Source organism: Nansenia antarctica (genome assembly GCF_963989245.1).
Source record: "Nansenia antarctica genome assembly, chromosome: 1".
Taxonomy (NCBI): Eukaryota; Metazoa; Chordata; class Actinopteri; order Argentiniformes; family Microstomatidae; genus Nansenia; species Nansenia antarctica.
In genome coordinates, this window is record NC_137674.1 from 45,160,425 (window position 1) to 45,173,249 (window position 12,825).

General features: G+C 46.6%; 1 protein-coding gene across 1 annotated transcript in view; it reads left to right on the forward strand.

The window, feature by feature from the left end:
* Positions 1 to 12,825, forward strand: part of LOC308175860 (palmitoyltransferase ZDHHC14-like) — a 67,529-nt gene that overhangs the window by 15,692 nt on the left and 39,012 nt on the right. Inside the window, 1 exon segment of the mRNA XM_080550419.1 lies at positions 7,622 to 7,782. Within this exon segment, the coding sequence (XP_080406545.1) occupies positions 7,622 to 7,782 (161 nt within the window).

A 12,825-nucleotide genomic window follows, 5' to 3' on the forward strand; every position in this document is an offset into this window, starting at 1 on the left:
GAAAGAAGATCCCAACATACATACTATGGCCGATGAGCAATGTTAGTCTAGGTTATACCTTGAATTCTGTCATAAATGTAAAACAGGCTGAATTGTGTTGTGTTATGTAACTCCACTAATCCATGTCAATGGGGAGGAGAATAGCCTCATTGGTCTCAGCATGGAATATGTCCATCTCCTTCAGCCTGTCATTCCTTAACTCACCTGACTGCCTCCCCATTTTTCTCTGGGTTGTCACCTCGTGACAGGGTTGATGCGAGAGGCAGCAGTTATCTTTGCATTAGGAGAGCACTCTGCATCGCCATCCTGTCAGTAGACTTTGCATTTAGCTCTCACTGTCAGGGGAAAGGTAATGGGTTGACATATTGGTTGATATGTGTTGTGCTCATGTTCATGCCTGCATGAAAATTGACATGTCATGTCCTATTGAATTTTTGGATCCGCACGTTAGCGAAAATATCTTAGTGGGGGTCAATGAGACTTGAAATTCAGTGATAGGCATTGATATGTCTGCATGTTAGGGTGAAGTGTGAAGTCATGTGATACAGGTCAGTCATGTGTCTCTATTATCAAGGATTTGGAAGCAAATGTCACTGTGTTGTCATGTGGAAGCAGTGGAGATAAAGCTAGCTTTGAGTTATATTTTAGGATCTGTGGCCTAAGGTGGTGTGGAGTTCGTTAAAAGTCCGAAAATGGCAAACGGATTGTTCAAGATTCAAGGAACACCCTCAACAGTCAAGGAAAAACATCTCGAAAATAAGCTACTTCAGAATTTTTGACGAAAGTCAAACACTATGCGGACACCATTTTCTTGAAAGCTATGGGGACCTTGTTTGTAGTAATGGTTACAGACATTTGTCCCCCCTCTCACAAGTGTTATAGCACTTCACATCTTGAGCGATTTCTCATTAGTGCTTGTAATTGCTGGATTCATCACTGTGATGTGTGACCAATCCCACTGAATGGAAGCCAGATTGAATGAGCAGATGAAGTCAGGCTCTGTACTGACATTGGACATCGATTTTCGTTTTCCTGGGGATTTGTAATTGCTCTTTCTGTCTGCTTATTCAGTCTAGATAGACTTACACAGCAGGGCATGAGTGACAGCCCCTGACTCCTTTTTACTCTTTTACTGTCGGTTGTGTTTTTGGAATATGTAGGCCTAGCCTAAGCTGTTAACTTGGTGTGATTTCTTCAGCTCCTCATGTCTTACCTCATGACTTTATATGCCTTACAGATTAGACTAGATCACCATCAAATCAGCTAATGTCAGGGAGATGTCACACTGAGTCATGTGGGGTTCCATTCACATTAACTGGATTGAATCTGGTAGGGATTATCCAGCCTGTTCAGAGCACTGCGTGTGTGCGTGCGTGCGTGTCTCTTGAGAGAGATGAGTAAGCCCAAATGAAGGAGCCTGCCTTCCTTCCAATCCAGGGATAAACACATGGGTGCTTTGGGCTCAGAATGCTTTATAACCTCCATTACCCCATTACAGAGATGCCTAGAGGACGACTAGACTCAGGTCACCCGTAAGATTTCTGAGTCACTTTGAGAGAGGTACTGTGGTTATGCCGTAGCAGTGTCCTTAAACAATTCCAACAACACAAGCGCCATATTCCTAGTCAATTGTTTATTGCAATATTAGCCTACTCAGCAGTACAGTGGGGGATTCAACAGATAACATTTTTTATTGCAGGTAATCACATGGTAATTAGACCAGACATTGTTATTAACTCAATAAAACTACACAGCTAAAGTACCTTTTCCTGTGTCGTTCCACTTTATTGCACAAAGCTTTTTTATGGATTTGAATGTTACAATTTCTTTAGCTGTGTAGGCTAGTTGTATTGACTTAATACTAATGTCTGGTTTAAATGTTGAATGTCACTTATTTCCCTCGTATTGTTAGATACATCCAGTGAGTACACAGCCGCCTTTGGAACTTCTGAAAGGTGAATGTGGTTTTGTCTCTGTCGACTGCTTTGTTGAATTTTTTATGCATTCTAACTTTCTCGACTATGATGTGGAAAGTAGCTCTCCTTCCTAAAGTGGTTTGGTATGGGTCTGTCTCTTCAATACTGCATAAGTGCACAGAAGTGGTTTGCGCTCCTTTTTTAAATGTCCATCCCCAATGGCAATCAAGCTCTACTCAGAAACACCATGTTCCTTTCCGGCACCAAACCATGACGTAACAACAGTAATTTGCCGTAAATTCTATATTTCTCTCTCGTTGCCTCTCAAGGCGGATCGTTTGCTGCTTAACAGGGTGCTACGCTGCACAACAACATCTCCCTGGACCCACAACAGACCTGATAATACTGAGGACGAGTTCCCCTTCCTCTTCAGGGAGCAGGTTGGCACCAGCTGTTTGAAAGCCGTCACAGGGGATTAAAACCCTCAGGCCCCTAGTTAACCAAATCACTAAACAGCAGCCTAGGCCTCCACTCAATGAAACCCGCAGTTTGGTGCCTATTTAGTAACAAGCATAGCATACCATCAAATACATTTCAACAATATTTTGGCCACTGCAAAGCCCTGACTCCTCACACTAGTATGCTTTCAGTTTCAGAATAATCCCTGTTTGTGCCCCTGGCAGTCTGTTGGCTAAACAAAGATACAGCATTGCTTTGGCAGATGTAATTGAATCTTGCCCTAGGATTGTTGCTCGAGTATTTTCCCATGCTCTTTGGCATGTGCAATCATCTGCAAGCATCAGACGACAGCATTGTAGATGTGGCTATATTGTACATTATGGGATCCCACGTCAGAATGACACTCAGGCTGGCTCTGCTGTACAGTACAGTGCAGGGTCAGGTTGGGGGGTTAATAGCAGGGGAGATGGGCTGCTGATATAAAGCTCCCTCCATGCTCCAGGAATTTGGCCCTGGTAATGGATTACACTGCCAGGTCAGGACTCTGAAACGCATCTCCCCAGTAATCTGTCCCACAGGGACGGCCCAGTGCAGAACCAGAGGATCTCTCTCAGCACACAGGGATGGCCTGTACAGAACCAGATGATCTCTCTCAGCACACAGGGATGGCCTGTACAGAACCAGATGATCTCTCTCAGCACACAGGGATGCCTGTACAGAACCAGATCATCTCTCTCAGCACACAGGGATGGCCTGTACAGAACCAGAGGATCTCTCTCAGCACACAGGGATGCCTGTACAGAACCAGATGATCTCTCTCAGCACACAGGGATGGCCTGTACAGAACCAGAGGATCTCTCTCAGCACACAGGGATGGCCTGTACAGAACCAGATGATCTCTCTCAGCACACAGGGATGGCCTGTACAGAACCAGATGATCTCTCAGCAGCAGGGCCGCTGGTGCAGGGGGGATCCATCAGTCAGAGGGGCGCCATGTTGCATAACGAGCCTGTGTCTCTCTCTCTTCCCTGTTTCACGCGGAAGCCTACCACCCCCGTTGAACTTGATTGTGTGTGCGTGTGTGTGTGTGTGTGCGCGTGTGCGCATGCACGTGTGCTTTTGTATCTGTCTTGTGTCCATGTACGTCTGTGTTTACAGCTGCGTTCCTTGTCCATGGTGGTCAGGGAGTGAGACGGCTGATGTGATTTGCTGAGTTGCTCATCCGTGGTTGAGGTGTTGAAGGGGTCAGGCCATCGCCTGTCTCTTGTCTAACAACACCTCGTCTCACTCAGTCAGAATCTCCATGGACATGGACCCATCCAACAGTACTGATGGGAGGCGGTGCAGCTGGTGAACACAGACACACCGATTCTACTGACCAATAGAGAGGAGCGCTTTCAATGGAAGCAGGGTGATTAAACAACACCATGCTCTGTCAATGAACCTGGCACAGATCCTTAGGTCATCATCATCATCATCATCATCATCATCATCATTATGTCCAGACTCAGAGCAGAGGACGTCTGTCTCGGACAGAACAGAAACCCCAGGACACCAGTCCCCAGTCGTCTATGGATCTGGCTCTGTTCATACATGCAGTACATACCCCTGCTGATGTCCCAGACACACAACACTACAGCCACTAACCGTGTTCCCTCCACACAGCTACACGTCTTCCCTTATGACTGCTGCAGGGAGTATAGCTAGTGGTGCTCTGTGGAGTTGGTCACACCCATGCTAGTCCTCTCTGTTCTCTTATCAAAAGTTAGATGCAGATCAATGGTGGAACCCCTAGTGCACCCATTCCACAGTGCAAACAACAATTGTTGGTTTCAACATGGACTGAATCACTCCTGCTTTGTCAATGATTAGCTTTACATCTTTCGACGATTTGTGCAATTTGAATGATTACGCAAAAACTGTTTTTGGGTTTCTGTCAGTCTCGGCCTTTTTCGCCTCGTCCAAGAGGTCAGATTTGATGTTGTCGCAAGCTCTCCTCTCCCTGGCACTGCAGCATTGGCATTGCCCAGCGGTGGTATTAATAAAACCCCACAGGATGTAGTGATCTATGTGGCACCCAGCTGGCTTCAGCCCCACTGAGGGGACGAACCTTCCTGAGAGCTGGCCAGCATGCCTGGCAGCCCCCCCAGTCACACTCCTTTTAATGACTCTAGCCACCACACACCCCTTGACCATGTTGTTATCATTTGGGCTGCGATTGGCTTATCTATAGGTCATCTGAAAGTTGAGATGGTCTCATTCTAGCAGCTGGCATTGGTGCTTCAACACATATTAACAGGTTTAGTGGCACCTCTCCCTCTTCTGAGCCTCACATTTGGATACGTGTCCTCTGCCATAGAGACAAATCCCCCAAACGGCAACTCTCGTTAGGCCAGGGCGGCGTGAGTAATGGCTCAGGCTCTCCACAGCGGATATGGACACTCTCCCAAGGTGTTACCATCTGGAGGGGAGGTGGTGTGATGGGGGTTGTCACCATGGGCTCCAGCAGCTTGGAGAACGCCTCTGCCGCACTGTTCTGGGTGTCATGTATACAACCACAACTGTCTGCTGCATAATGCTGTTTGTTTTATTAAGGGTTACGGCAGAGCAGGCTTTTGCTGCAGGAGGCACTAACCCAGGCTTTGACATAGCGACTGTTTGTTTAAGAAAGGCATGTCAGACGAGACCTTAGGTAAGACACACAACAGACCTGGAGAAAGTCCCCACCTCTGACTCATGGTATCTCTTGAGCCCAAGCAGGGCTATAGATACACGTCAACTACCTTGCCTGTTAGTGTACGCTGTGAAACCTATCTGTACAGCAGAGAGTACCTGGCCTCCGGGCTTCATTTATGAGTTCAGTGTAAAAAGACCCATGAGGACCAAATTGTGAAATTCATCTGAGCATATCAAATTGGGTGTCAAAAGTAAGAGAGTCTAGCGTTTTGGGATATGAAGTCAGAGATACATTTCTCATCTCAATAGGGTCAAACATAAGCGCCTAAGAAAACCAGAAAAAAGCCTTTAAAAGTGTTTAGAAAAATATAAAAACTCTTAGGGCCGGTTTCAGAGACAAGGCTTAAGCCTAGTCCTGGACTAAATCACACTTTCAATGTAAAATCTCCATTGAAGATGTTTTTTAGTCTAGGATTAGGCTTAAGCCTTGTCTGTGAAACCTGCCCTTTATGTAACATTAATGTTCAAGTATAGATCCCCGGTCGACTAATATCATTGACATATTTTGTTTAAGTCAGGCATTTCTGTGAGGGATTTCTAATAATAATTAATAATTCATTGTTTTTTTCTATAGCGCTTTTCCGGGGCTCAAAGACACTGACAATATGGGAAAAACAGAAACAACAAGCAACAGATAACCTGAGCACATAGAACACAGAGTTAATGAACGGGGAACAATTAACGCAGCAATGTCCAGGGGGGGAGGGGGGTGGCAGGGTTAGGGGTGATGGTTAGTGGTAGGGGAGGTTGTATGCATGGGACAACAGGTAGATTTTGAGGTGGGATTTAAAAGTGGAGAGTGAGGGTGAGTCTCTGAGTGGTTGAGGGAGAGAGTTCCAGAGGCGGGGTGCAGCTCGTGAGAAGGCACGGTCTCCGAAGCCTTTGAGTTTCGAGGGTGGGACAGTGAGGGGAACAGTGGATGAGGATCGGAGGGTACGGGTAGGGCGGTGGGGGAGAAGGAGGTCAGTCAGGTAAGGGGGGGCCAGGCTATGGAGGGCTTTGTATGTGAGGAGGAGTAGTTTGAATTTGATACGTTCTTTGATGGGGAGCCAGTGGAGAGAGTGGAGGACAGGAGCGATGTGGTCACCATCATTCTGTTACTGGATGTAAATCCACTTCACTTACTGTAGCTCAACAACCAAAAGAGATGTTTTCAAACTTAAGATGTCATATGAAAGACCCCACTCTTTCTGTAGACGTATTTGAATCTTAATTTAGAACAAACCGTTGTCTTATATGTGGTTAGTGGTTACATAAAAAAAGGGAGTAAATGTGTTTTTTGTTCCATTTTCAGTGGTAATTGTTTTGAAGTAGTAGCATAGAAGGTGTGTGGTTTGTTCAACTTGGCTACCAAGGGTTTTTGTTTGGCATACGTTTGAAAGTGGAGAGGTCTAACGGCCGTTCTGTTACCGTTTTTTTGCTTGGCATCGATTTTCTAAACCTGAAATCAGTGAGTGAGTGCAACATAAGTGCTGTGTGAATGGCAGTAATGCCTGGCCTCCTGTCGGAGGCATTTCCTCCCTGCTGCTGAACATTACAGTAATGGAATAAGAGAACCCCACCTATCCCCGAGACCCTCTGTCTCCCCAATGCCCCCTTCCATGTCATGTAGCCCTCTCACAACCATCACTCCTCTCTCTCCAGAAGGCCGTAACCCAGGGAGGGTCAACTCTTTGGAATGAAGCCGTTGAGGTAACAGATCAAAACAGTGTTTTGGGATTTTTTTTTAAATATACAGTATTTGACATTTTGTTGGGTTTTCGGGCAGTCCGTCTTTTCAACTAGACAGTCCGTCTATCCCTCCAGAGAGGAGTGGCGGACGCGAGGCCGTCGCGCCTCGTTCAGGTGACCTTTACGCGACCTTTCCGACGACCGTATGATGGTGAACCTTGGCTACACTCCTGGCGCTGTGTTTCGTGCAGCGTTTTCTGTCGACCACATGTGTTCTACCGGCTCATTAACAGTCCCACTCTTTAGGAATTCCACCACCACATCCGCCTGCCCGCCCCCCCCTCTCCCCCTCCCTCCTCCCCTCCCTGGTGGGCTAACAAGGGCGGGCGAGGCGGCGGCCAGCCCCTATCACCATCTAATGTGATTACAGTAGTAAGTACCTGCAGGATCATACCCTAACGGGATTAGGTGCTAAATTATCTCTCATTAGATCAGACTGCAGGCCAGAGGGAACCCTGGCAGAGAAGGACAGGGACGGATGTACACTGCGGTCATGCGTCCCCTTTACGGCGTCTCGGGAGTGTTTTGAAATAGGAGTGCGTAATTATAACTGCTTCCGAAACTTTTTCCTGGCTCGCCTCGGTAAGCAGCTGCGAATGGCTAATGTGTTTAGCTCGGTGCAGCCTGGTGGGGCGGTGTGATATGTCCTCGTTTGCCTCCTGTAGGTTTGGGTGGAGATTTGAGTTTTTAGCCCCCCCCCCCAAAAAAAAAGCATATTCCTCTCGGATTTTCTAGGTGGGTGCAGGTGACTAACCCCCCCTCTCTCTCCCTCCCTCCAGTTGTCCATTCCTGGCGCAGGAGCTGACCCCAGCCATCCCAGTGATCGGGGCGGTGTTGTTTGTGTTTGTGCTGGGGACTCTCCTCAGGACCAGCTTCAGCGACCCCGGGGTCCTGCCCAGAGCCACCCCAGACGAGGCTGCAGACCTGGAGAGACAGATAGGTATGGCCCCTGTCCGTCTGGTGTGTCGCTCTGCACTCTCTCCCACTCCTCATGCCTCTTTCTCTCCAACACTTTCGTCCATCTCTTCTCACGCCATCTCTTCACAGCCTCCTTCCTCCCATGTTCCCCTCCTTCTCCTTCTATAGGACCCCCCTCTCTCCTCTTTCTCCTTCTATGGGACCCCCCCCCCCCTCTCCTCTTTCTCTCCAGTCAGCTTTGAGGGAGAGAGAACACAGAGAGCAGACAATCAACCCCTCTCTGACACGTCCTCCACCTGTTCCCTATCAAACTCTCTCTCTCTTGCTCTCTCTCTCGCTCTCTTGCTCTCTTTCTCTATCTTTCTTTCTCTCCCCCCTCTATCTCTCTCTATCCCCCCCCCCCCTCCTCTTCTCTGTCTCTAAGCCTCTCCAGATGAGGCTGGTCCAGGGGAGCTGTGGAGGGGTATGCTGCTATGCTGCCTCAGTCTGTAGGCTAGATCCCCTGGCTGATGGCAGAGGGGAGACAGTGTACTGTAGCTGTCTCTCTGGGTCTGGTCTGTCATCTGCTTCTTCTGTGAGGTTTCTCTCTCTCCTCTAATCTCTCTCTCCTTCTATCTCTCCTCTTCTCTCTCTCTCCACTTCTCTCTCCTTCTTCTCTCTTCTCCTCATCTCTTTCTCTCCCCTCTTCTCTCTCTCCCATCTCTCATCTCTTGTCTCTGTGATCCGCCTCTTCTGTGAGGTCTTTGCGGCGGATTCTGTGTGTCACAACACATTCATTTCGCCCCGTGCAGTAGAATCTATTGCAATGTACAGAATGGACTCCCATTCCCTTTTTCGCCGGTGAATATTTAGCCAGGCCAGACAAGGCTTAATCTGTCCATTCCCTGCATAAAGCCATGGAATGTGCCTACGTCCAACCCTTTCACCTATTGGTATATTCATGTTTAACACAACTGCGTAACCGGATATCATTTGCCCCTTTGACTATCCTGCGACATTCTCTGTACTGACAGGATGAGCCTGTGTTTTGGTGTCTCAGTCTCAACATCAAACACTCTCCTGACTCTGTGGCCGCAGGCGGGCCAGAGCCTTGTTAAACAAACATTGGGCTTATTTAATTAACCTTGTTAGGAGACTTAAGGGCTTTGGGAGAGACGGCGCAGCAGCACATAAAGGGCTTGAAATGTACTCTTCTACAACACCATGACTGTTTATGAGGCTCAACAAACTAAAGGAATGAACAATGATTAGGGCCTAACAGTATTGACCCAAATACCACTCTGGTTTGTACTCTAAACAGGAGATGTTAGAGATTTGGTTAAGACAGTATCTGTACACACCACACATTGCAGTGTGTGTGTGTGTGTGTGTGTGTGTGTGTGTGTGTGTGTGTGTCTGTGTGTCTGTGTGTCTGTGTGTGTCACATCCCTTGCGTCAGAGAGGGTGCACTCTGGATGAACCTGCTCTTAGGTCTGCTGAGAGATGATGATGATGGGTATGGCCTTTAGCAAATTCTAAGGTTTATTTTTTCCTGATCCAAAATTACACTTGGAATCATTAAACGATAACCAAAAATGTTAAGTGCTTCTAGATAGGGATGTCCCGATCCCATTTGTTCACTACCAATACCGATACCTGGGCTTCAGGTATCTGCGATACCGATATCAATCCGATATTTGTATTTATTGTTTTACTCCTGAATAATAACAAATACTTCCCCAGTATATAGTCCACAACAACAGTTGGCTATTAAAGACTGCCAGCCTTTATTCAAGCAACAAAAACAGTACTCTGCAGTACTCAGTGACCAACTGGTTTAAAGTTAAAACTATTTAAACTGCAGCATTCAGCATTGTAGAAAAAAAAAGAGTTACTGTCTGATTTCTAGTTTTAGTGCCTTCATGTTTTTATTCTATTTATCTTCTCTTACAAATGGCAAATCAATTATAGGACCCTTTTTAAAAGTGTAGCCTAGTGACGCTGCTGGTGAGACCAGAAACCAGTCGCAGAATCAAAGGGGTGTCAACAATATCTGGTTTTAGTTTTTTTCATAACTTGAAGTACAACTTGAAGTACCACTCGATATAATATATAACAGTTTAACGATCACTAAATACTTATAATCTGTGGGTTGGATTCACTGTTGCCAGAGGCTACCGGTAAGTGATACCTGGCTTGTAAACATACTTTCGTTTTAGAACGAAACGTTAGCCGCTAGCTGTTAGCAGCGTTTTTAGCAGTCACCATTCTTGAGCAAAACATTGATACAAACAAACATTGAAATACTCGTGTCGTCTTGAATTTTTTTCCGATTTCAATGTATGACGCATCATTTGAATGCATACCATCTGTAGTTTCAGACTATGTAAACAACCGAAAAAGTACGTATGCAAATGGTTTATGATTTCACCAGCTAGCATCATGACATTGTCAGACTCATTACACACAGGTAGCTACTAGCCAACTCTCATGCCCGTGACCACTGACTACTAGGGGTGCAACGGTTCAGTTGGCCCACGGTTCGGTACGGTTCGGTATTTTGGGTCACGGTTTTCGGTACGGTTCGGTTCAGAAACAAATGCTACTATTTATTTACAAACTGTTACTTTACTTTATTTTGCTTATACATAATATGGAACTTTAACATACACATGTATATGTTATGTATATAATGTATATATAATTGTATATAAACAAAAAACACTTTCAAATGTCCAAAAATAAATAAACACTTTCGAAAGTAAAAGTGCACTTTAGCCTTGACAGCTGGTAGCCCGTATACAAACAGGAGGAAAACAAATTCACACTACAAAAGTAACACTTTCCACATAGCGTTCCAACATGTCATGTGTTGTATTCCAACGAGTTGCGACATCGTGGATTAATTTGTGTTTTGGTAAATCTAACATATCTTGTTTAATTGTCAGAATACGGTGGGCTGTGGTGCTTTTGTGGAAGAAAGTGACTGCATGTCTGATCTTACCCAGGAGGCGGGACACCGGGGTTATTGCCACTGCCTTCTTGGCGGCGAGATTTACGACGTGCGCAAAGCAGCCGATCTGTGGCCCCAGTCCACCAGCTTCATGGATCGCATTTACGATATTTGCTGCGTTGTCTGTTGTTACGGGAATTGTTATGTTTGGCCTCTCCAACTTCCACTCAGTCACTGCATTTGTTAGTTCCTCTGCCAGGTGCGCGCTGGTATGGCTTTCGTATAGTGGACGAGTTTGCAGTACTGCGCTCTTCATCTCCCAATCCGGTGACATGTAGTGGACCGTGACAGTGAGGTAACTCTCCGTTGCCCGGGAGGTCCAACCCTCCGTAGTCAGTGCAAAGCTCTGTGTTTTTGCCAAATCGTCTTCAATGCCTCTGCGCGTTGTTTGGTAAATACCGGGGATTATTTTGGTGCTGAATGATGTACGGGAGGGGACACTGTAACGGGGCTCGAGAGTTTTTATCAGATTTCGAAAACCCAAATCTCCAACCACCGAAAAGGGCTGCAAATCCTTTGCAATGAACATCCCCACTGCATTGGTTATTTTTTTGTGTTTCTCTGAAGTGGTAGTGTACGTCTGTCCGAACGCATCAGAGAGAGACTGCTGTCTGCTCACTGACGCTACCTGACTGGCTTTCCTGCTCCCAGTCAGTGTTATCGTTGAGTGGTAGCGGCGAATATGCTGGTTCATGTTAGAGGTGCAACCATTTGCATATGGCACACGCTTTAAGCAGAGCTTGCAGACAGTAATATTTCTGTCCACTGTTCCCCCCCCCTTATTGTCGTATTCAACGGGAAAAGCGAAATGACCCCACACCGCAGACTTGTAGGAATCCGGGGCTTCCTCAAACTGTTGCGGCGCTCTCAGAGCTAATTTACGAACGCAGCCAAATCGCAGCATAAACCGAAAACCGTCACGGTTCACTAGTGAATTGAGCCGTGGAACGCAAACCGTACCGTCCGTAAAAAAAACGAGAACCGTTGCACCCCTACTGACTACTACTGTTGTCATCACGTGAGTGACACGCCGGATCGCGAGCCCCAGATCGCTGCCTATTTTTTTTCTGGTGCGATCTGCGATCCAGCATTCAGGACCAATATCGCGGCGATACGCGATATCAATATCGGATCGGGACATCCCTACTTCTAGAAGAGTGGATAGAAGAATTGATGTTACACATTCATCATATAAACATTCATAATAAGCGTTAGTCCATTACGTCAGTCCATTTACCATTTGTTTACCACAGAAAACGACTTAGTATTCAGTGATTATTAAAGACGCATATGTAACATTCAAGCTTTCTAAAACGCGTCCGAATGGTTGTCATGACGATGTTTAATCGGCAGCAATCAGCAAATGAGATCTCTAGAAGGAGGGATCATTTAGAAACTATGATTTGGTCCCAAAAGGTGCTTCATTTACATTACATTTTTGCCATTTGCCAGACAAAACACTGGGTTTGTAATACAAGCATGCAGTTCCTGTCCTGGGGGGTTCTAGGGGGGATGGACTCAGCGGGTTTCAACTCGCTTTTCTGTCTCTTGGAATCGTGTGAAACACAACAGCTAATGTCCGACACTGCAAGTCTGGGCTTATGTTCTGGTGAGCTAGGAAGAACGTGGAACTGAATGTGGATGCGACGGCTCCTTCAACCCACTGAGAAGGAGATGGCCCAGGCTCAGGACAGAGAGGAAAACAGCCCAGTGGAATGACCATCCATCCCCTGGATTACACACTCTCTCTCTGTCTCTCTTTTATCTCTGCTTCTTGTTCACTCTCACTCTTGGCCTTTGTAGAACTTTCTCCTTCTGTCTGTCCTTCTCCTATCTCTATCTATTATTTCTCCCACTCTCTCCCTCCTCTCTCTTTCTACCCCCCCCCCCTCTCCTCTCCATTCCCATGCCCACTGCTGTATTGCCTCCAGTCATGCCGTGGCTGACATGTAGCGCATTAGAACACATCTGTTAGCTCTTACCTCCATCCAGCCTCATCTCTTCTGGACTCCCTCTCTCTCTCCCTCTCCCTCTCTTTCTCTCTCCCCGTCTCTCTCCGTCTCTATCTCTGTC